This window comes from Penicillium brevicompactum, assembly GCF_028827555.1.
Source record: "Penicillium brevicompactum strain IBT 35665 chromosome Unknown utg000004l_segment0_segment0, whole genome shotgun sequence".
In the NCBI taxonomy this organism is placed as follows: Eukaryota; Fungi; Ascomycota; class Eurotiomycetes; order Eurotiales; family Aspergillaceae; genus Penicillium; species Penicillium brevicompactum.
In genome coordinates, this window is record NW_026623207.1 from 689386 (window position 1) to 712172 (window position 22787).

Sequence of the window (22787 nt, forward strand, 5' to 3'; positions counted from 1 at the left end):
CTGCAAGAAACATATCATACCCTGCCCAAAGTTGTTCAACAGGGCTTGATACTGTCGTCCGATGACCCGTAATCGCGTCATTGCCCTACTTCTTCTTTCGTAATCGAGATTAGCTGTCCGCAATTGTGGAAGATTCTGCCTCGTCTTTCTTTTTGTGATCACAGCGTCGTCATTGTTCCTGGAGTTGCCTTTCTTTTGAGACTTAGACGGGGCATAGTCAACCGTGTATGAAACTGAGAAGATAGAGCTACGGCTCTGAAGCCCTCCGCAGTCGCGAAAGAGTTCCATGAGGTGATAGCGTTTGAGGAAAACATTCAGGCCAAAATTTTCATCTAACCGTCCCTTGGTTCGTATCGGTCCTTCTTTGGTGTCTGTCGCGATACAATTTCTCGCGATGATAACTTGGAGCTTACCCAGGCATTTCTGCGACAGATGGGAGAATCAGCATCAGCGATGCAGACGATAATCGTTCCCAATGAATCCGCGATGTGACTTTGGAAGAATGTTTCACAGGGTAAAGCAGGGAAGGTGTTATAAATATGATACTCCGCCCTATCAAAAAAAAAAAAAAAAAAAAAAAAAAAAAAAACTCATCGCTCCTCTACATTTTTATCTCTCTTGATCTCTATCATGCTGTCTTACCCCTTCATCCTATTCCTTCATATACACTTCGTTTCTGAATATGGCTCGGCAGGACAAGATTTTTCTTCATGCATGGCGTGTTCAAGATGATGACTCTCAGGCTCGGTTCAACAAGAGCGCGGATGCTATATTGGCAAGTTCGGCCAGGGGCGTCTCTATGAATGATAGATGCCGAAAATAGTGCTAGATTATCTAGACTGGTCGAGCAGAAGCTTATCGCCTTTCATTTCAATTACAATGGACAGAGAGTAGGCTTTTCAATGAAGCTAGGCGCCGCAGAATGCAGGGGATGACTAGAATCGTCGCGCAAGAGATTTGCATCTCTAAAAGTCGTCTGCGCAAGTATGAAAGCCGCGGGAATCGGATCATCTATAAGCACGCCTGGAACTGGTTGGATCTGGCCCGTGTCAACCTTCCTGGTTATGCGGACTATGCGTCTACTAACCAGGAATATCTTTTCCTGTATGAGATTCCGGGAACCTTCATTGTGAAAACGTTTAAGATCTGAAGGAGAGGGGGGGGTGGCAAAGTTTATTTCCCAGCATTGGACGACTGAGTGGAGGAGATTTTGGGTTCGACGGTGGTGTCTTGTTCCCAGGAAGACCTGATCCCTGATGGTATTCAACTACTGTCTGATGAAAGCTAGAAACAGAGTGGAGATAGCAAGCTTTCTGCTCCTTGGGTGTTCAACTACTGCGTGGTAAATTTGAAATGAAGCTGAGTGGAGGAAACATTAGTTTTCCAGGTACTACACAAGGAGGCACTGTAATAGCGAATCTTTTAGGTAGCTATCCGCAACTGACACTTAGAACTCAGCAACCCGCACCTCCCCTCAAATTCACACTCACAGTTGAAGATCTTCATCATCGTTTTCACAATAAACCACCCCCGTTCAAGGATGAAACGAAATCTAAGAGAAAACCAGCCAGTCGAGTCCGCAACAAATCAGCTTCTGCAACATGTTCTTTATCCAGATTCTTACACTCAGCATTGCCCGCATTCTCGCGCCTGTCAGCAATGCAGCCAAATTCGAACAGTCGCTGCCCGTCTCTCTTGAAATCTCACAACAGCCGCGTCATGAAGACAGCATAACAATGGGAACGGCAATGGGCAAGGGTAGGCCGTGACGAGGTTCTAAGTTTTCTAAGTTCCTACTATAAGTGAACAATTTTAAAAGTACTTGTTCGGATATATAGTAAACGTATAATGTATACCGCTTTGTGAGGGGTCAGTTTAGATGAATACTACTACTACTACTACTACTACTACTACTACTACTACTAGATGATCATGGCTAGGAAAAGAGAAGAAACTCCTATTTTGTCCGCCTCCATTCCACAAATCGTTCAACGCAGGTAAAGTTCGAATCCAGAAGAATGTTAAACTCGTCTTGGGACCCTTGCTGTCCTCTTTTGAGTATTGGCTTTGTGGGCCATGCCTCAACTACCGTCTTGCGATCCTTCATTGCGACTTGCAGATCGGCAGATATAAGACCAAATCGAAACACGCTGATGTACCTGGCCAAAAGTCAGCTGATATCGTGGAGCCACTCAAATCATTACTCACCTCTCAAAAAACTTGTGTCGGTCAATGACAATTGTTCTCGCATCCCATAATTTCAGACTTTGAGCGCTCTCCGGTCGTAGCAAGGAGAACATGTCAATATCAGGTAGGAACTTCATTAGTAATTCCATGTTCGGTGTTTGGTCTCTGTCGTCGCCTTGTTTGACCATCTCCATAATCGCATTCAGATACGCTGAAATTATGGTGGCGTGAGGATTTTTCTGTGGAGGTTGCAGCAAAGGCGACAATAGGCGCAACGTTTCCCGTGTACCCAGATACCCAGCATCAGTTATATTCGATACCTAAATGTCATTAGATACCTGTCCGGACATTTCAGATTTACGTACCTCGATTCTGGCATATTTGTTCCCCTGAAGAATTCCAGGAAGCTGGATCGCGTCCACATTGAACAGTTCAATGTCTATCTCTATCCTTGCTAGGCCATCTAGGAACTGTTGGAAAACACGCCGAAGGTAAACATAAAGTTTACCATATAGGTCCTCTTTCGCCAATGTCTGCTCTCGAGCAACTTCTCGTATCGGCCACCCATCTAAAGGGTCGGCTTTGTCATCCATTGGCCAGACAAATGGAGGTAAGTAGAATGTACTGATATATTGCCACGAGTGTCAGCCGGCTGTTCAACAGTTGAGGGCTCTGAAACTAACGGATTTGGGGTGCTGAAATCGGCCCTATCATGTCCAAATGGAAGAAGAAGCCCATCTTCACGAAACCTCTGTTTTGACAAACGTACAGATGGTGTGGTGTCTTTGAAGTACCATCGATCTCGAAAGTCCTTTCTCTCCGGAGCTAATGTCGTGGCTGTGCGGATATGTAAAGCTTTCTGTCGTGTGAGATCTGGAGGAACTTCGCAGAGTGCCTCTAATCGGTACCATTCCTCTTTCCTAAGAGCAAGTCGCAGGCTTCTCTTACGAGGAAACTTCCAGATCCTCTCCACAATCTCCCCAGTGGCTTTGGCAGATATTTGTCCACAAACCTCAGTGAATAGAGGTTTTACACGCGATCCCAACTGAGTAATGATATCTTTTGGCAAGGAGGCGGAGTACCAGAGGTGAATTAAAGACTCAGCATGAGTGAAGTCACCGAGTGATGTGGAAGTTGTCTCCAGTGCCGTGAGGCAAAAAAAAAGTAGTATGGCGTTCCTCGCAACGACGTGAAAATCCCGGTCGTTGATAGTCAAATCAGTTCGTTGTGTGAAGGGTGGAGGAAGCTCGGCGATGGTTTTGACCACGTTGCGTAAATCACCAGATGCTTAGAATGTGAGCCGCAATAGCCTATGATTGGGACGAAGAAGGCTAACTAACCAGCGAAAAGTATCGTGACATCTCGAGAGAAGTCATTGCCTTCGTTTTGTACCAGATTGAGAACATCAACTGCTGGAACATTACCCCACAGATATATCCCTTTGCCAAACGGATTATGGTGGTTTCTCGCAAGTTGAGGGTTTGCAAACGCTGGCGTCCGTTTTTCTCTTTCCCAACCTGGGCTCCAATCATGCCTCATCAAACTCGACTTGCAGATTACTTTATGCTCTGGCCAATGTGCTATCTGGCAGCGTTTGTCACAGTACTATCATAGATGTTAGAAAACCACAACATTAGTCTTCAAACTTACCGAGACTAGCTTGCAGTTTCTGCACGAGTATCTGCTATCTTTGTTGCAACCCAGGTCCGCACATGAGTATAAGGAAGCCGCAACCATTTCACCGTTATTAGTGTATTTGTGCTAGTGAAGACTTTGTTATTTTCGGAAGTCGCGGGGTTGGATCTAATAAACTATACTGCAGGCCAGGCGTGGAAGACAACGAATTACATCCTGCCACGACTCGCATACCCTCCCTGTCCGAATACACCCAAGGGTCTTTTTTTCTATACTCTACTCTTGCGAGCTATACGAACCGGAACCCATTTCTAGATTACTTAGTCATACCGTTGTGCTACTTTCATGATTGAATAGTGGCCGCGTTCATCAAGAGACGATTCAAATTACTGCGCGCGCACGTGTATGTGTGTATGTGTGTGTGTACTGTAATCAAACTGTTTACTTCGAATGTCGGCTGAGCAGATTGCACATTTCACCGGATGTAAACTCCACTCTCCTGCCATCATTTATTTGCCTATTTGTTATTATAGTCCTCATGTCGCTGATAAGAATAAGAAAAACATTTAATATGAGAGCCCAGTGACCCATGGATGAACTTACCGCTTTGTCCTAGCCGACGCGTTTCTATGCAATTGAGCCGTCTTACTTTCTCGCCCTTTATTTTGTCATCGGCATGGGCAGGTACCGACAATTTTTCATAAGATTTTAGCACCGATTCTCAAGCTTTGACATATTCGCGCAAAGACTTTGATCATGAAGGTGTTTTTATACATCTTCCTTTAAGCAGAATGATTGTGTTTGAAATGGTGATGGCGCGCTTTTGTTGCAAATTGAAATGGATAGGTACCAAATTATCATTATTCTCTGTCATCTTGTGTCAAGTGAGTGACCCATTAAATTTTATGAATGTGAAGTGGAGGAGCTTCCTGTCCAGGTTGCTTTGAGCAATCAGGTGCAAGTGAGGACATAGTTGAAATGATCTATAGAGGGAAATAGAGACAATAGAATCACCCTAAATGCTCGTGTCCCGATAAATCCGGCGAGACCAAAGCAGCGCAGTCGAATTGAGTATGTGGAAACATGAAAGCTGATGATTGATTCTTATTTACTACCCATTGACCAGACCGTATTTTATCAGCCGTATCTTCTCGTAACCTGGCCTGCGGTGTCACCACGGCGACTGTCTCAATGTCAATCCCAGTCTTAGCTACATCATGGAAAATAGTCGTATACGCGCTGCGTATGTACATAGCTATGCTGGTATCATGACAACAAGTCTCTCTTTACCAAGAGATAAATTGCGAGGTACTCCAAATTATATCCGCGTGGATGAAACGTTTCATCGCGGTCTCTACAATGCTATCGAACTGTACTATGCCCATCCTTTCGTATTCCAAATCACAGGGATATTGGCTGAGCCCCTCGAAGTTCCTTTTGAAGTTTGAGACTTCATAAATTTGATATCATGAGAACAGGTGATTTGGCAAGGTCAGTTCGCTTGAGCATTCAAAGAGGGCCATAACCGCGTATTCAGCCACAAATTTGTGCAGTCCACTCCAAATGCTCCGTCCACTCGATGTCAAATTATTCATCAGTTGGCGCCAACACACTGACAGGGGTGTATGCCAGAAGTGAGATGCAACGTGTCTAGCGCACTTCAGCAGTACGATAACCGTTGTACCGGAAAAAGTATTGATGCGCGAACATCTACGAACATGAAAAATGCTTTGATTCGCGCGACAAAAAGATTCATATATTCATATTCGCGGACTATACATACGAACACGTCGTGTATTTGTATTCCTTTATTCCTTTCGGAACACTAATGACAATAAAACTCTGTTTCCTATCCCAGCTCAATCTCAAGCTCAATCCCATGACGTACGTAACACATGCTCATTTTCCCACCGTTTTCCCGCCCTTTTCCCGCCGGCTGCCGACTTTTCTTTCTCTCAATCCGGACGTAGGCAGGAGATCGCGCTGATATACTTCCCTCCTCCTTGGCTGGCCTGGAGGGCTTCTTGAACTTAGTTTATCTCCCAGTCGTTTCTGTACTCGGTGTTAGACTGAGGTAAGAATGTCCTCCGCGTCTCCCCGGAAACACCGTTCTCGCTGTCTCCTTCGTCCTGTGCCCCTGGGGGTGAAATCTGCTGGTAATCAGGCCTCCTGTTGGTCGATCGTGCGCTCATCCAGCTTGCTCGATCGCCGGAAAGCCGAATGAAAGCGATCTGTGTAGAATTGTAGAATATCAGCTACTACAACACGAACCTCCGAGTAACAAACTAACCTTGACTGCGAAAACAAGAACCGCCGCCGCAAAAACCATCCAAGACGTACTCTGCTGGTGCTCCCTCCAAGGAACAAAGCAGCTCCTCTGATATCCCAGCTGCACCTGGCACGCGTTATCCCCGTGGTCTCGGTCTTTGAATGGCCATGCCCTGTCACGAAGGCTTCTAAGACCGCAGCATCGGAACTCATCTTGGATTGAGCGGATAGCGTGCGAATTCTTCGACTGGAAGAACACCTGCCATTGTTGATCTAGGTTGCATGACAGAATTCTATCGGGGAAGAGGTACGCAAGTGCTACTGTCGCTGTTATGGTCGATATGATGGTTTGAGTTTGATTGAGTATACCGGATATTGTGCTCCATCGGGCATTGCAAGGTGTCTCGCTGTTCAACCGTGGGAAAAAAACTCGCATTGCGATCAGTGTGAGTACTGTAATGGGGGGGTATGAATGTAGCGATGACTGGAATCCATGTCGGTAAAGGAAGAATCACTGTGGTGGTGCGAGCCCAAGACATTCTGGTTTGTGAGAGGGCTGTTAGTCACTAAACTCTTTTAATACACGCTAGCCTTTTGATAAAGACTAGCTATTCATGAGACCAAGAACACAATGACTCACGCTCCAAGGATCAAGGAGATGGCCCCTCCCTAGACGAGGAAATTTGTCAAGAGAATTCATCGCCAGGCGGGATCTTCAATCTCTTACCACAACGAACACGATGTAGAGGAAGATATTTGCATCGATCGGGAAAGGCATCGTTTCCGCACGTGGTGGAGTCTTTCCAAGTGATACTCAATTACAAAATAGAGATTCATGAGGGAAAAGCATGTACGCATAAGCTGCGGGGCGAGGCAGTGGGCGGCAAAGGCGGGGTTTGCATTCGTACACGAATCAGCGGGTTATGAGGTGGAGTACGAGCCACGTCGTGATATGAATTTTGAACAGCGTCATGGCGTATATTGTACCGTGACACAACGATAAATTATTACTTTCTAAAGCGCCCTTATAAAGTGGCGGCACTCAGATCGTGAAACTGTGATTCGCGGCCTAGAACCTGATAGATATAGATATATATAAATGTAGGATATCTATATACAAAGTCGAGGGTCCTGAGTGATTTTTTTTCGGCCCTGACATAATTGATACAAACTACTCAGCTTGCAACCTAGTTATTGCAGTTGATATGGAAACTTTCCAGCAGCGTATGAGCATGCACTGGTCATCTGATGGATTTTCAAGGGCGGTATAGTCTGGCGGAATCAACACAAGTTCACCAATATTGCAGACGTGCAACTCAACAAACAGAATAGATGAACATACTAGAGAGCATCCTCCGATTAATTGAACTTTTGATCGAAATCCAAGACAAGGTTTCAAGTTAATAACTGACTTGAGGGTTGGCTTAAGGTCACGATTGTAGGTATAGACTATTTCTACTTCGTTGAACTACTATATGAATCATAATTTTATTTAAGACATACTATGGTAGATCACCCCTATTCCTTGAGAGGATTATGGAAATGCCCGATTATCCTTTGCTTCCGGCATTTGAGGATCTGTTGGTTGCATTCTTTCCTCCGGTTGCAGTACTCCATTATAGATGATAGGGTTCTACCAGTCTGAGAAGTGCTGGCTTCAATCATTGTTGGTATTAAAAGTGGACTGTGAGTAGAAGTGCATGTCTCATGGGAAAGCAAGCTTCTGGGTGTTTCTTTTTCTGGCAAAGACTTCAAGGTTGAGAACGGCCCAATACTGAATAATGGAAGGCTGAGAAGTATCTGGCAATTCCCAAATCCGGTCGGCACTGAACATGACCAGTGTACATAATTTGAGAATATAGCCTGGTTCCGAGATATTACGCACTGCCAAGGTTTTACTCTTAACAAACCCGCAACGTGACAATATGCCTCATCGAATCCATTCTTCAAAGGCAAATATGCCAGAGCCAGAATCTCCCAGTGTGGACCTCCCAGAGGGGAAGTATGCTGAGATCGATTCGTCTGGCTCTTTGAGACATCTGTCCTTGAAAACACCAAGTGAAACACTCTCGACCCTGAACCATTTGGTTTTAATCCTTTCAAGGCATATTTGCAAGCTGAATCTGGCGATCAGCCACAGCCCCATTTTATCGAGAATCTAGCCCGAGATGTTATTCGACCCCAACTTGAGGGCCTCCGACAGGGTCGCTGGTTTGAGGTTGAAAATTTGCATGCTTTACATGAATCTGCCCGAGAGTTCCAAAAGAAATGGAACGTACCTGAAACAAGCTTCCAGAATTTCTGCGCACTGCTCTCGGGGTGCTTATATTTCCGGTCCATCTTGCTGCTTAATCCCAGCCCCTTGGACTATCTGCCCTTTGATGAAATGCTCGAGGAATCGCCAACCCTGTTATGGTTACAGGAAGTCCTTCGGCCCAAGAACCTTACCATCCGAGACATCATTCTTTTTGATACGATTCCCATGGCTATCTATGACTTCATCGATCGGATGAGTGAAGAGAATCAACCCAATTTCGCCTTTGAGGCCTTTCACCTTACACTTCTGTGTTTGGGGCACATTCAGCCTCAAATTCTGATCTCTTGTCAGCGTGGCACTCAGCCATCAAACGATCGATGGGGGCTTTTGAACAATGCCGTGGCTCGTAGCCTTTGCTCGTCAGTGAGCAATGCTCGAGCGCGACGAGTCCGCACGGTCCATGTTGAGTCACATCCAATCCACGTGGTTCAAGGGTTTCACCCCAATTATGAGGTCAAGATGATGCAATCAAATGCAGGACTAGACCTTGATAACGTGCTACAAAACCCGTTTCAAAGGGGTTTCCAGCCATTTGAAGATTGGAAGTCGGAACGGGATGCGATAGAACGAGAAATGCAGGAATCGGCTACTTTGGTGCGTACTGGCTTATAAGTCCGGTTAAGTCAGGTGAAGCTGTATCAATGGGTTTACCGGCGAAGTTTGCGGTTTGGAATCGCTGGCTCTTTAACACTTGAGAGCTTGAATGAATGCCAGTCTCAGATAGAAGGCTGGATTAGAGAATTCAGTAAATAGCGATTTTCGATATTCTTGCGTCAAGAATGCATTACTACTGGTACAGCGCCTCCATCCTGTCCAGCTCCGCGTGGATCTGAGAAGCCTATTGGACGGGGGGGTTCCACCGGTGGGTTTGGGACCTTGCGGTGGCCCCGTACGTGGATGCAATGACTGCCCGTGCTTCTTTGAACGCCTGCTCAAGCTATGTGGTACAGTTTCGACGATTTTAACAGCATGTTTCTGAATACTTTTCCAGGTCTCTTGCCCACCCCAACCGTAGGCCAAACACCGATCTAACATCTGACGTTATTTACTAAAGCAACGATGAGGTATTCTGCGAGTTTAACAAGAAATCCTGTCCTCATATTGTTATACGTATATATATATATATATCTGTCAATGATAATGATAATCGCCTTCCAACGCTGGGGGTAAATGTGGTCTGATATTTACAAAATTAAATTGGATAACAGCCGGGACATCTGATTACGCCTGACTTGTCATCTCAGCCCCATATTCGTTCAATTACATGCTGGATCGGTTGAATTGTTAACCCCGAATGGTGGGTCTTGTGGTTGACTACGGTCGCACCTTTTCCTCCTCACCTGACCAAAACAATTACCAAATTTTAATCGTAAAAACCTCCACCAAAACGGGTCAAATAAACCCCAAATTGAAATTGATGGAAATCCACTACAAGGAATACAACTTCAGGACTTTTAAGCATTACCCGACGCCAAATTTGAATGAGTCGGGCGTATGAAAATTAAATGGATTCGAGGGTGTCCCCACTTATTTTCCCACATACAAAAATGCAAAACCCTATTGGATTCCCCGAATTCCACCCCCCCCACGGGATAGGCAATCGTTGGGCAGAGTTTTATAATACCAGGTGTTTCACCTTGGTCTGACCCATGAGTTTATTGACATGTCTTCTGCTTCTCATCACCATACCTGCATCCCACTATATGCAACTTTCCCCGCCAATCCAATTACTCCACGTCTACCGAGATAACGCATTCCTTTCTGGATACTCCGCTTTTCATGATAATAAATTCGGCTAATTGCCCCATGTTACATACTCTCGACACTGGCTTTTTTTTTACTGTACCGCCTTTTGGTCAATAGAAGCTTGCTTCATTATGTCAAAATCACCAATCCACATACTTGGTTCTCAAGCTACCGTCCTTGAGAAATCGCCAGAATTTTATAGAGAAAATGAGTTCCGGATATTTGACCCAAACAATGGCATAAAATGGCTCCAGCAACTTACTACATCAAACGTACGCAATATTCGCAAGCTGTGGGTTTCTGTTCATGCAGTCTATAATCCCGGGCCGTACAACGATTTTCTCACCAACAAGCCTCCTGATGGGCCAAAATGGCGCGAGCTTCTCGACAAGGTCTCCACAGAAGCCATCAGCCTCCGGGAAATCGTCCTTTACCTTGATTCGGAGCCAGCCGTCAATCACTGGGGCCCAGCTGTGGATGTCGAATTTGTGCGAGCGCTTGGAAGGCTCTCTAAGCTTTCAGGTCTAAGAAAGCTGCAAATACAAGGGTATTTCCCAAAGGAGTGGCCAGGATATTTGGAGCAAACCACTGGGCTTAGGGTTTGGGAGGAGGGTACCCAGAATGAACAGTACTTGTTGTCTTTACGAGATTTTCAACGAGATCTGAAAGATCAGGAAATCTAAGCAACAGCAATGTAGCCTTCTATAGCATCTTTATGCATACATTTTCTAGAGTTTTGTCTCGGCATGTTCTGAAACCGCGCGATTCTCGACTTTCATTGCTGCTTTCTAGAACATGCAATCATCACAGCGGTCGCTTAATTTACTTCGTCACCCAAATAGAAAGTCGCGCTACTAAGATCAAGTGGGTAATCAATGAAAGATAGTGGCGGGCCATTGAGCATTGTAACTTCGTACTAAGTAATAATACTAGTACGGGAAGTTGGAATGCGTATCCCATCGCGGTCTCTGGTAGTTGATAGACAGACAAAATCGGCTTGAAACCGCCTCTTATTCTATAAACACGACAAGAATAAACACCACCCTACTAGCATGCACCCGGGCCGGTCGATTTCACAGACAGACGCAAAGCGTCGCGCTTAATCCTGAATCACTACATCCCACCACCTTCCCAAGACACACTTCCATCGCACGTACTTGGCTGATGCTGCGACAAGGGTGTGTTTGCACTTGGCTCTTTGGGTACATAATTTGGGAGTTATTTCCGATGTGATGGCTTGATCATTGAACTGCACTAGTTTCGCTTCACTGGAAGCCTCTCAAGGGCAGCTTCCGCCGGAATCAGCCGGTAAAACTTCTCGATATCGTCGTTTTAAGGCTTCAATCCATCATTTGAGCATTTGCCCAGAATTCAGGGGCCCCGTAAATTGGCGATCAAACCATCGAGGCGCCCAACCATTTGCCCCGTTTCTCTGTGAGACGAAGCTGCGGCTACAGAATCCCGCAGCCTACTCGCTATTGCGACATAATCTGCCTTCCGTTGCATCTGAAAGTCTTCGCTGGAAACTCGAAAAGCCTCTCCAGGAGATACGGAACGAAGGCCTGGACGCTTCGGTTCGTGTGGCTCCGAGGGCCGTTTGCCACGCGAACAAACCCAGCAACACAAGTCAGCGCAGATGTTCCGTAGTATAGACGGTGAACAATCAATCAACGGCTTTTCATTTGAACTCGTGTCCCCAAGAGGTTGCTCTTTGATTGATTCAGCCAATTTAAGTGCTTCGAGAACAACCTCCAGACATTTGGCAGCGATTATTTCCGCATGAAATGCATTTCCATCTTTCAGGCCATACTGTACAACGCAGCCATCAATCTGTAAATAACACTTGATCTCGAGTGCCCGTAGAATTGCCCGTTGAAGGCGAATCACTCTGCTGGCTGGGATCGGAGTCGCCCCCCCGACGAGTAAGGGTCTCTGCAATGAATTCGTCCTCTGCATCAATCGATACTCGCAGCTCAGAAGGCAGACTGTGGTTGCGCCAGCGAAAAAGCTGTTCATGGAGCATGGTGATGTCCTCGTAAGCAATACCAGTGGTTTTCACCGTGGTGTTACACAGTTTCCTGGCAATTTGTCGCGCAACCATGGACAAGCTCAGAATGGCATCAAGATAGCTTTGAACTCCATATCTTAGAGGATTCTGGTCTAGCGCCAACGCGTTGTCTGGAATGAGAGAGATGGCCTTGTGATTGAGAGATTGAAAAGCATCTAGACAATAGACCTCCCAATAGAGAAGCGTGAAGCGCTCGTCAGCCTGTGTAAATAGTGCCGAAGAATCTGTCCCCCTGGGTCCGCGATTTCGAGACTGCAAAGTTTTCAAGACGAGGGCGTCGTGCGTCATGAATAGATTCCAAAGGGGGTCCGCGGTTTTGCGTGTATTGCCATATTCAGAATCGACCATAAGAGCCATAGCCTCAAGTTCGTCCAGGCGGATCGGACGGTTATGAGGTGTGGCCGTCATAGTCTTCATAAGTTCTTTTCTAAACATGCCGGCGAGGAGCCGCTGCTTGTTCCACTTATTTTCCACTTTTGTAAAAGGGATACCACAGCAGGCAATGGCTGTGAGAAGAGAATAGCCACATCGGTCTGCATGGAAGTCTTGCCAAAATGCATCCTCTGGAATGAAGGGACGGCAAAGGGCCGGAAAATCGAAATACGCATGGAGCGCCTCATTGAATTCCCTCATGCAGAGGTTACATGCCTTCAAAAGATTGTCATAAAAAGATGAATTGCCGCAGCCCATTCCCTCTAAGCCAGATTGAAAAAGATGGTGGCCCGCTGAGCGAAAAGCATCGGACCTGATGAAGAACTCGGGAGGCCCTATGGTAGATGTCGATGTTTCCGGAGCCGGTGAATGGGAGCGGGGTTCTGAGCGAGACACAGCGAGTAAGTCCCTGTCCGGAGATCGTAGTGGAAGGTCTCCGAGGAAGATATTCTGGAGGAGAAATGATCCTTCCATGTTTAGTTCAAATGATTGGGCTGCGAATGGAGTTCTAAGCCCGTCATCCAGTGGAGAGCTGGCAGCAGTGTCTCTTGGCGACGAAGGTGGAAAAGATAAACGGCCCTCCATGACAGTGTCAGGGTCTGTGCGAAGTGCCACGGTGGTCGAAATGCCATTGAATTGGGGCCGAAGCAGCGTGCTTGACGGAGTCCTTTCGTCAGAAACGAGGCTCTCGCCTGGCGAAGTGTCCGGGGTCGTGTGCTCTAGACGTTGGCGCTTGCACGTGCCGGTGTCATTCGGACTTTCAGCGAAACATTGAATTTTTAATCTAGCACACCTTGAGCATGGTTCTTTTCTCTCTCCGAGGCCAGATGAAAGGTCGCATTTCCTTTTCTTTTGACGACAAACGTTGCAGGACATACGTTTACCACCACGAGGCTTCGGTGACATAATGGAGGTTAATCAGATTTCGTCGCTCTCAACAGAGGTTTGGGAGAAGGAAAGATGAATAAAAGTTCGAAGAATGAGAGGCAGGAGAGAACTCTTTATCAGGATGAGACAGATGCCAAGCGGCCTTTCTTTACTGCCTCCGCATTTTCCGACCGCCCTCCGCACCCTTCATCTGTCCTCCGCACCCTTCATCTGTCCTCCGCACCCTTCATCCGCCCTCCGCACCTCGCATCCTCCGCATACACGTATCGGCCTCTCAGTCTCCTACGAGCGGGGCGACTGAATGGGACGTATCTTCTCTCAATTGTCTATCTCTTATCATCTACCACACAGAACGCATTGTGGTGGACTCTCACCTGTTAGCCGGCCTCGGAAATCACTAGCATATATTATCATTACTCTACATGTTTAGTCGCCCCGATCGCTCATATCAGAAAGAGACAATATCGCCTAAGCCTTCTGCATGCTGAACTCATTGAAGATCGACCTCGGAAACACGCGTCTTCTGAAGAAATACCGCGTCAAAGACAAGCCAACAGCGGAATCAGCGCTAATCTGCTCGCTCTGTATAACGAGCCCAGCTATTCGATCAATAATATTGCGCGGCGGCGTCTCTACCCACTGGCATTAATTAAATTCTACCAACCTACTTTTCTCTAGAAGAATTCTCGCCAGATGTATGTTTGTGCTTCGTGTAGTGATTCGCCACCTATATCGCCTCGGGAAATACCATGTGGCGGGCAGGTATCCTTGCACACTTCAATATATAGCCGCTCGTGCAACACCTGGAAAAATCTAGAACGCGACGCAGCTCGCGGTCAAAACTCTCCATGACTGTGAGCATATTAGATGGCGTATTAGCAGGTTCAAACCGCAGTTTACTCCCTTTGGGCTCGACTAATAGCTCGGGGTCATGAAAACCCTGTAATTCAGGCAGTTTGACCGCCGCGAGGACGTATTGCCACAGCTCAGTCAGGCATTGCGGCGGCAGGACACACGACACCTGTAGCTGAGGCTGGTGACCGGGTGTATCCGGCAAACAATTCTCAACCCGGGAGGCACGGCAGGTAGCCAAGGCATGCCGATAACTTGCCAGTAGGTGCTGGAGGTGGTCGGCGATGCAGATCTGACGGAGGGCAGGGTAGAACATCTGATCAAACCACCGCGAGAACTGCTCGTCGGTTAACCTATCAAAGACCTGGTGGCACCGTGGGTGCGGAAAGAAAAGATGGAGAGTTAGGAAATCACCGCCTTCAACCGGTGCGAAGATAAATGGAGCACGTATTTTAGTCTAGACGTGAGCAATTGGGGCCGGTGGTGGTCATCGGCCGCCCGTTTCATGGTTAGATGGACATCGCTGTGAATATTTTGATAGTATTCCGGGACCGAATAGAATCGGATCCCGTGTACTGCCGCGGCTGGAGAGTCTACAAAGCCCAAGATACTGTCTATGTCAAAGGATATTTGCGGTGGCCCCTGCTGGCCCTATTTACATGAAGGCAGACTTGTTTTGGCCTGCCATCTAAGTGCTGGGGAGTTATCTCATTTTGATTTACAAGCAGCCCATTCTTACCATGTCGCTGGGATGATATATGGTCGCGGAATTATGGAGCAACCTGGCACAACGGCATACCAACGTGAGATGTTTCGGCTTAGCAGCACTGATTGGCATAAATCCCTAGGGTTCGTATCCACCGATGATGGGGTTGCCGAGAGTATATTAGGTCAGACGATCCGCTTACCGTGAGAAAGTGAGGCTGAGCAAGGCTGGATTGAGCGGAGATGCCAATTACAGCAGGCCCGGATAGAGTCTCAGCTACAACAGCTACTCGGGCGCAAATCGATTCGTTTTCGGGGCGCTCAAGCGGCCGCTATCCAGGCTATTTAGCAAGTTCAAAGCCCAGTTATAGCAGCCATGCCAACCGGAAGTGGAAAAAGCATGCTGTTTATGCTACCAGCGTGGACCGCGCCCCGAGGGACTACGGGATGATTTGCAGCAGCGCTGCGCTAAGCTCGGTGTATCATGTGTCGAGTGGGAGAGCCGGTGGCCACCCCTCGATCGTGCTTGTTACGCCCGAATCCGCTATCTTGGACGATTTTATGACATTTTTAAACCGGCAGCGGCTACAGCATCGACTGGATCGAATCCTGATTGATGAATGCCCTCAAAAGATGAGGGTCGGCTATTTCATCGGATCCGGGCCACACCCCGGGGATATCCAGCTTATCCAGGCCCGGACAGACTGAGGGAGCATCGGATATCGGGTATATTGGCCAGAGGTTGATCCCCAATTCCTAGTTTCGTACCGATGGACAGAGGCACCAGAGGTAATGAGATTTATATATAACCGCATCCAACAGGCCCAATGGGGTAAGGTGATTATATATTGCTCAACTATCCCGGTCGTTCTTCGAGTGGCCGAGTTACTCAACCGTGAGGCATATCAAAGTCAATCGCCGTGGCGCCAATCTGCATCATGGCTCCTACCTAGTGCGAGTGACATTACAGCTGATATTTCACAGACTGTCTCCAGAAGGGAGCTTGGACCATCTGTACAACTAGTTCATATTCTGAGAAACTAAAAACTGAAGATTCTGAATGCTAAGGCATTAAAGCATAGGTGTAGCACTAATTTCAAGTCTGCATGGTTGCGGTTGCTGTAACTCGAAGTCAAGTGCTCCATACTGGTGGTCTATATAGCTGTGTTTATTGTAATTCAAAGTCGGGTGTTCTGTACCGGTGACTCCCAGGTCGCGATCAGAGATGCAGATCTTTATATCTCCTCACAAATTCAGCGATACGGTACGGCAAAAAATCAATATTGCTGGTTGGCGAGATATTGCGATCCCAGCCACACGCTATTTCCTCTGTGCGAGCGGTTTCTTCACATCAAGTTGGACAAGACTAAGATGAGCCCTAGGTATGGTGATCCGCCCCACTACGCCGCAAGTGTGGTTGCCATTTCTAAAAATTATTTGAGGTAATGTTCATGCACAATGATAATCACGATAGATATGAACCTGGCCGAGATCTAGATAGAGAGATACCTTGCATGGCTATATGGTTTTGACTTGCTATTATGAAACAAGCGCTTGAACCTAGCGGGGCTTTCCTGAAACCCAAGCATTTCAGCCTTGATTTCAGCCTTAATCTCAGCCTTAATCTCAGCCTTGATCTCATCCTTGATCTCATCTTTGATCTCATCTTTGATCTCATCCTTGATCTCATCCTTGATCTCATCCTTGATCTCATCCTTGATATCATCCCTGAGGCGTAGCGCATCATCCTCAAATACCTTCCAAGAATCATTGGCGACATCTTGTATTTCGAATCTACCATCCTCGATCTTTTCATCGACCTGTGCAAGATAATCGATTTGTATGGTTTCGAATTCGTCAGAGATTTGATTACGGACAATCTCTTCGAAATTTGAGTCGCCTAGGTATTCAGGTATCGCGTTGCGCAAACGGTGAAGGATCTCGTCGTGAAGATGCCCGGACATATTGACACCAAAGTCGTCAAACATCTTACAGACATGTCGTTCAAGCCCGGCTGGCTCTTTTTGATCCGTATTTTGTCGTAAAGCTAGCAGGTCACTGTGATTCGTTTGTCCAAGTGCTTCGATGATCGTCTCGTCAGTGGCGTCACGAAGTGCTTCTATGAGACGCTCGAGATTCCCATCATTGCTGCGACCAGGCGAAGCACGCTCAAAGTCGGTTTGGCGAATTGACGCGAGTGACGGTGAGAGGACACTCGGTGTATTTATTTCGGTGGGAGAGCCTGACCAAAGATCAGGAAACTCCAATGGGCGAAGCAGTCTTTTTCGGGTTCCATCGACAGATGAAGATGAGCCTGGATAAGTTCAACAATTGATCATCAGAGGACAAAGAACAAGAAGATACCTCTGCGCCGTTTCCCGCCCTGGTCGGACACAGGCACCTCACATTGGGGATATGGGGGCAGATCCAGCTGCTCCGTCTGCGTGGGCATGGACGCCGTATAATCCGGGGGTCGAGATTTGGGAAAGTTGCACAAATTACGAAAAACACCCAAGCCTTCCTTTACCATATGATGGCTCTTGAAATCTTTTTGGCCAAGTTTTGGTAGAAGACTGCAAAGGCTTTTCAGGTCATTAAGCTCTTCACCCTGGAACTGCCGTTTGGCAATATGTAAATGGAGGTGTTTGGCTTCACAGATATCCGCAAATGCGTGGAGGTCCGAATCTTGTGGATTGGCGAGGCATGAAAAGTCTATCCCGGCTGGACGTAGAATGTCTCCAGTGCTGCCGAGTTTCAGGCTCATCGTTGTGATGTTCGAAGCATCCCAGGAGGGAATATATGCGGGGTGCTCCTTGATCAAATCGAATGGGATCAGGCTATCGTTGCTTTGTGGAAATAGCTTACATGTCTCGATCGAATTCATGGGGAAGTTCAATATCACCTGTGATTTGTTGCTCTGATTAATAAGATCTGCTTCAATTAAAAGAGAAATGGACCCTTCTTGGTCGGTTTCATGATGAAAAACGCGAAGAAGTGCAACACAAAAAACACCGAAGTCAGGTGCATGAACGAGAACTTTTTTGTTGAAGCGCCTGGGCTTGTTTGGTGATGTGGAAGTCATTGTCGTTGGTAGGAATTCCGTTGTTGGATCGAGAAACCCGCTTGCCTGACCGTCGGAACATCGCTGGAGAGCCCTCGACCCACGGGAAATATCAGTTGAGTAAAGGGGTGAAAGCTCTTGCTGCCTGGTCACGAGCACAAGCCCGATCCTAAGTCGACGAGTAAAATCGTTGAATTTAGACCGTAATGGCAAGACTGGCGGCGAGGACAAAGAGCGGACACCGTCTTTACAGGACGATTTTAGAGGGCGATGGGGGGGGGTGACGGCGAGAACGAGCGAATGGAACGGGGAAGGGAGGCGGAAATGGGGAGAGGAAAGGGGAAGGCTGAGACGCAGGATTGAACCACGACACGTGATCGGCATTCTCCGGAAATACATATTCCCGCATTCGTAATAACTAGTGTAACTCTCCATATGCCAATCGGTACCTAAGTTTAAGAGCAGAAACATAATCTGGACGAGCCAAGGTGGTTCCAGCTAAACAGCTGGTCAATCAGCAGCACCGAACGATACGCCTTGTAGTTTCTGATGGATTTCGCTGTCGCAGCTCGTCGTCGAAAGTTGATGATTTCGAGTCTCGCGCCAAGAGCGTGACGGTTTCCTAATCGAGATAGCGTAATGTGACGACTCTCTATTTGGGACTAGCGCTTGGCCATGTAAGGTGATTAAGATTGGGCTCGGCCAATCATATAAATTACATCTCTGGATTCCTGTCAAAATTGTCACGCGTCTTGTTACGAATTGGTGGATCTGTCAATCACATGTAATATGATAAAATTAATCTAATTCATGGGATATATCAGATTCTGTCTGTCCGACCATTTTCTAGGCTCTCTCGTTTCATACCCCTGAGTAAAAGAATGAAATGACCAGATGCCCATTTTAATCCACTTTGTAAATACTTTCCTCTAGATTTTCATCTCTTTAACATGACTCGAAAAAGCCTATCTGAGTTAAAATATCCGCAAACATCCTATCTGTGCTCTAGCGTTGCCGAGGCTAAAGAGCGAATACAGGAGCTGCAACGCCAAAATAGGGCTCGTCAACGAGCAGAGAGGAAATCTCAAGAAGACTGGGTTGTTCCTCTGGAGGACCGACTAGGCGCACAGTCCCACACTGAGATTTTAGACAACGAGGGGCTAGAGACTCGCCCTAATTCCTAATTCCAATGCGCATGAACTAAGCATTTCCAGTGCTTGAGACCGCGTGGTTAATATGAGGTTTGCCTCTAATGCAGATTAAGATCCTCATGTCGTCACCACCGTCGTATCGATGCCATCCGTTCCATGTCGCTGGAGGTTCATTTTGACGAGAAACTTTGACAAGCCTGCTAACATGCACGACCTCCTGGGCTCTTTTCTGCAGCAACTCCTGTAATGTCTAATGAAGGAAATCCATCTTTCAAGTCCTCCGCCAGGCAGGTTCGAAACTCAATAGCCACAAGAGAATCAGCAGTGTTGGAAACAACAGACTTTGAATGTGGATGCTGTTAGTAGAGATAGCCAACAATGATGAGAGCTTTTTTGGATATCCCTTAGCAGGCGGCATCTACCACTTCAACTCGTGTTGGGGAAGCCTGGAGGAGTGATCCGACGTCGAGGTTCGAAGCTTTTCCATCAAATTGAGCGACTCGCAGTGAGCATCAGGCAAGATCGAGTATCAACGGTCGAACTCAGGCCGGATGTTTACAGGTGGCAATGACAGCAGCCTCAATGTGACTGCCGGGCTATAAAAATCTCTTCTATACAATGTCTCTTGCATTTCATTTCAAAAGCAACGATGGGCCATCCCACTTCATCTTTCTCATATGACCAGCCGGCTAAGAGACAGTGCCGGATTTTCCACGACCCTGAAGATGAGAACAAGTTGTAAAACTATCCACAACAACCTGCGAACGGCACAATCGTTGAACCCGAGGTCGGTGATATTCTCTTCGATGACAAACTTACAAGATCACTAACACTGCATAGGTTCCAGTGCGCAGAAACGGCAGCAATTCGATGCCGATAGAAAATGACGCTTGGCAATTTGAAAAGCTTATACGTTCTGACACGAGGGATTCCAAATGTGTAGGATAGTGGTAGAAACGTGCCATTATCATGTATTATGCGATTTGGTACAAAGTACAACTTAGCAGAATGCCTCTCATAGAACACGTCGCCGCTTTGTATCTCCTGACGTTACTCGTCCTGAAGTGACTCGCAATTGCTTTGCTCGCGCTCGCTTTAGTCCTGACCTCTTTCTCAATTTACATCGGTGAAAGTCGATGATTAATGCCCTCCCAAGCTCGGGGTTCCAAAGGACGTTATCATATCGGAGGTCTTCGTGGACGATTCCCAAGGCTTTGATTTCCTTAATCGATTTGTGAATTTGGTCGAGAAGCTCCGATGTCAGCTCCATGGTTGCGGTGCTTTCCCCTCCCCAACCCATAATGAGCATGTGACGTATATCTCCGGCCCCGTGAAGAAAATAAATTTTTGCCAAGTCAATTGTACCCAGAAAAACAGGCACAGCAGCTGCTTGAGCCGTCCGCAGAATTTGATATACCTGTGCTTCGCGGGAGACTTCTTCCCACAGGCCCGACGTGGTCCCTTTTCCTAGGACAACATAGCCGTATTTAGCACAAGTAAGTTTAAACGGCGCACCGTATGCTCCGCGGATTCCAAAAGGGACACATCGGTCAATGTTTTCGTCCAGCTCTGCTTTAAGTAACATCATCAAATCCGCCGAGGTGATGGCGTGTCGCATGGAATCTCGACCACGGCGATGTAGCTCGACGTTTGGGCAACAGTTGTCTAGTACATCTCCCATCTGTAGCCCTGATAAACATCGCTGGGTGCAGAATTGTGAATCTGCGCGTGAAGAATTGATGCCTTGATCTGGTCTGGTTTCGCTTTGACGAGCCGCTCGTTGGACGGGAGGGGAAGATGCGACATGACTGAAGCCCCGTTTGCGCCCGGTCGCAGGATTCGAATCAGACTCTGATGATCCTGGAGACTGCAACCGGTGTCGGGAATCCGAAGGCGCACAACTGGTTTGAGACCTCGTCGGTACTCGGCGACCCACTGTTGGAGATTCTAGCGGAGGCGATGATGGTTCGTAATCTGAGCTCGGCTCTGGACTCACATATTCCGAGTTGGTACTGTCGGAGTGCAGAGCGATCCGCTGTAAAATTGCCTCAGGTATCTGAGAACGAGCGTGGTCGAAGCTGGTTGACCATAAAGGAAGTTGTGACCGTGCAGAATTTCTCCATTCATGGCCCCGAACAGGAGAATGGAACGCCATCAAACACAGACACAGAATCCTGGCGACGGAGGTCTTCGACTCTGAGAGACTTTGTTCACCGTTCGGATCACAAAAGAAGTAGTACAATGTGCTAGGATCATCGTATGGAACACGAAGAAGGACACGAGCGACCCCATTAGTGACATAGGAGTACTCGAGTCCCTCTTGAATCATCACATGGTATTCCTGGACGAGTGCGGAGCACACGAGCCGCTCTGCGTTGTATCTCAGCTTCTCAGCTTGATCCGTCGGAATCTTATTTGATCTGACCAGGTATTCCCACAAATCCATTTCTCTGAGCCCCACCCGGAGGGCTTCGACGGAAAGCTTGTGGGGCGGCTTGTACTCGACCGTAGTCAGGAGGGTACTGGTGCTTCCGTCAACTCGGTGGACACAGAACTGATCAGGTCGGGGTTGACGTATGTCTGATGGCTGGTCTGTTTCTGTTTCGCGAGCGCGGTGTGGATCAAACGAGTTTGTGTGATTGTCAAAGCGGATTCCATCCCCAAGCCCGAACTCGTCTCGGGCAGCGTCAATTTTGCATAGTTCTGCAATTATATCGCGGACATGATCCTCCACGGCGGTTCGCTCATAGTTCTCAAGGCCTTGCTCACTGCTAATTGGTCGGAGACCCAATCGTCGAGCATCCTCCTCAAGCGCAACTAAAGGTGTAAACAACCGTGCTTGGGCTTCCTCGGTCGGCTTGAGATATTCGCACACGGAGCTGTATATTCTCTGCTGTCGAGCTGAACAATCGGTCCATGGCGCTAGTCGTGTAGGGCAGTATTTTCCTGTAGGAGGAGGTATAGTCCCTGTAGTCGAGCGAGACGGGGTTTCGAATTTCAATGGTCGGGAAAGTAAGTTATGGCAGAAGCGGAGGAGTTCGGCGAGAGTCGTTCTTCTATTGCGCTCTCTTTGCTGCTTCTCTCGCTCGGCGGCCTGCTTCTCTCGCTCTTCGGCCTGCTTCTCTCGCTCTTCGGCCTGCTTCCGTCTCTCTGATTCTTGTCTGAAGAGTTTCTTATAATCGGTGGGACTTGTATTGGCCATTGGGCCGTCGAAAGGAAAGTGAGGATTGCGACCTTGAGCTAGCTTATCAGCATGTACAAATTCGGTGAAGATATTACGCAGAGTCCCCCGTTTCAGGAGTATCAGCAGATAAATGAGACACGAAATGGATGTCAACAAGACCGGTGAGGTTGAGAAGGTGCACTTTAGAAATGAAACGAACTGACCTGGTGGAATACGCGTATCCATAAACGCAAGTTCAGCTTACTCATCCCTTGGCTCGATTCGATCGGTGCCCCAGGCTACAAACCGCTTTT

The 22787-nt window shown here is 47.4% G+C and overlaps 9 protein-coding genes across 9 annotated transcripts; 4 read left to right on the forward strand and 5 right to left on the reverse strand.

The window, feature by feature from the left end:
* Positions 1–922: 922 nt before the first annotated feature.
* N7506_005744 (uncharacterized protein) lies at positions 923–1150 on the forward strand (the record flags this gene model as incomplete). The annotated part of the gene is made up of 1 exon (XM_056955037.1): positions 923–1150. One exon carries the CDS (start codon positions 923–925, stop codon positions 1148–1150), a length of 228 nt encoding a protein of 75 aa, XP_056812014.1.
* An 807-nt stretch (positions 1151–1957) lies between these two features.
* Positions 1958–2780, reverse strand: N7506_005745 (uncharacterized protein; the record flags this gene model as incomplete). Its single annotated transcript, XM_056955038.1, has 3 exons — positions 1958–2159; positions 2209–2507; positions 2553–2780. 3 exons carry the CDS (start codon positions 2778–2780, stop codon positions 1958–1960), a joined length of 729 nt encoding a protein of 242 aa, XP_056812015.1.
* Positions 2781–5852: 3072 nt separating this feature from the next.
* On the reverse strand, positions 5853–6526 carry N7506_005746 (uncharacterized protein; the record flags this gene model as incomplete). Its single annotated transcript, XM_056955039.1, has 2 exons — positions 5853–6053; positions 6113–6526. The coding sequence occupies 2 exons, from the start codon at positions 6524–6526 to the stop codon at positions 5853–5855; spliced, it is 615 nt and encodes a 204-aa protein (XP_056812016.1).
* Positions 6527–8048: 1522 nt separating this feature from the next.
* N7506_005747 (uncharacterized protein) lies at positions 8049–9019 on the forward strand (the record flags this gene model as incomplete). Its single annotated transcript, XM_056955040.1, has 2 exons — positions 8049–8177; positions 8225–9019. 2 exons carry the CDS (start codon positions 8049–8051, stop codon positions 9017–9019), a joined length of 924 nt encoding a protein of 307 aa, XP_056812017.1.
* Positions 9020–10397: 1378 nt separating this feature from the next.
* Positions 10398–10836, forward strand: N7506_005748 (uncharacterized protein; the record flags this gene model as incomplete). The annotated part of the gene is made up of 2 exons (XM_056955041.1): positions 10398–10425; positions 10466–10836. The coding sequence occupies 2 exons, from the start codon at positions 10398–10400 to the stop codon at positions 10834–10836; spliced, it is 399 nt and encodes a 132-aa protein (XP_056812018.1).
* A 1142-nt stretch (positions 10837–11978) lies between these two features.
* On the reverse strand, positions 11979–13127 carry N7506_005749 (fungal specific transcription factor domain-containing protein; the record flags this gene model as incomplete). The annotated part of the gene is made up of 1 exon (XM_056955042.1): positions 11979–13127. The coding sequence occupies one exon, from the start codon at positions 13125–13127 to the stop codon at positions 11979–11981; it is 1149 nt and encodes a 382-aa protein (XP_056812019.1).
* Positions 13128–16591: 3464 nt separating this feature from the next.
* Positions 16592–17982, reverse strand: N7506_005750 (uncharacterized protein; the record flags this gene model as incomplete). Its single annotated transcript, XM_056955043.1, has 2 exons — positions 16592–17412; positions 17463–17982. 2 exons carry the CDS (start codon positions 17980–17982, stop codon positions 16592–16594), a joined length of 1341 nt encoding a protein of 446 aa, XP_056812020.1.
* Positions 17983–19109: 1127 nt separating this feature from the next.
* On the forward strand, positions 19110–19343 carry N7506_005751 (uncharacterized protein; the record flags this gene model as incomplete). The annotated part of the gene is made up of 1 exon (XM_056955044.1): positions 19110–19343. One exon carries the CDS (start codon positions 19110–19112, stop codon positions 19341–19343), a length of 234 nt encoding a protein of 77 aa, XP_056812021.1.
* A 982-nt stretch (positions 19344–20325) lies between these two features.
* On the reverse strand, positions 20326–22512 carry N7506_005752 (uncharacterized protein; the record flags this gene model as incomplete). The annotated part of the gene is made up of 1 exon (XM_056955045.1): positions 20326–22512. The coding sequence occupies one exon, from the start codon at positions 22510–22512 to the stop codon at positions 20326–20328; it is 2187 nt and encodes a 728-aa protein (XP_056812022.1).
* Positions 22513–22787: the final 275 nt, after the last annotated feature.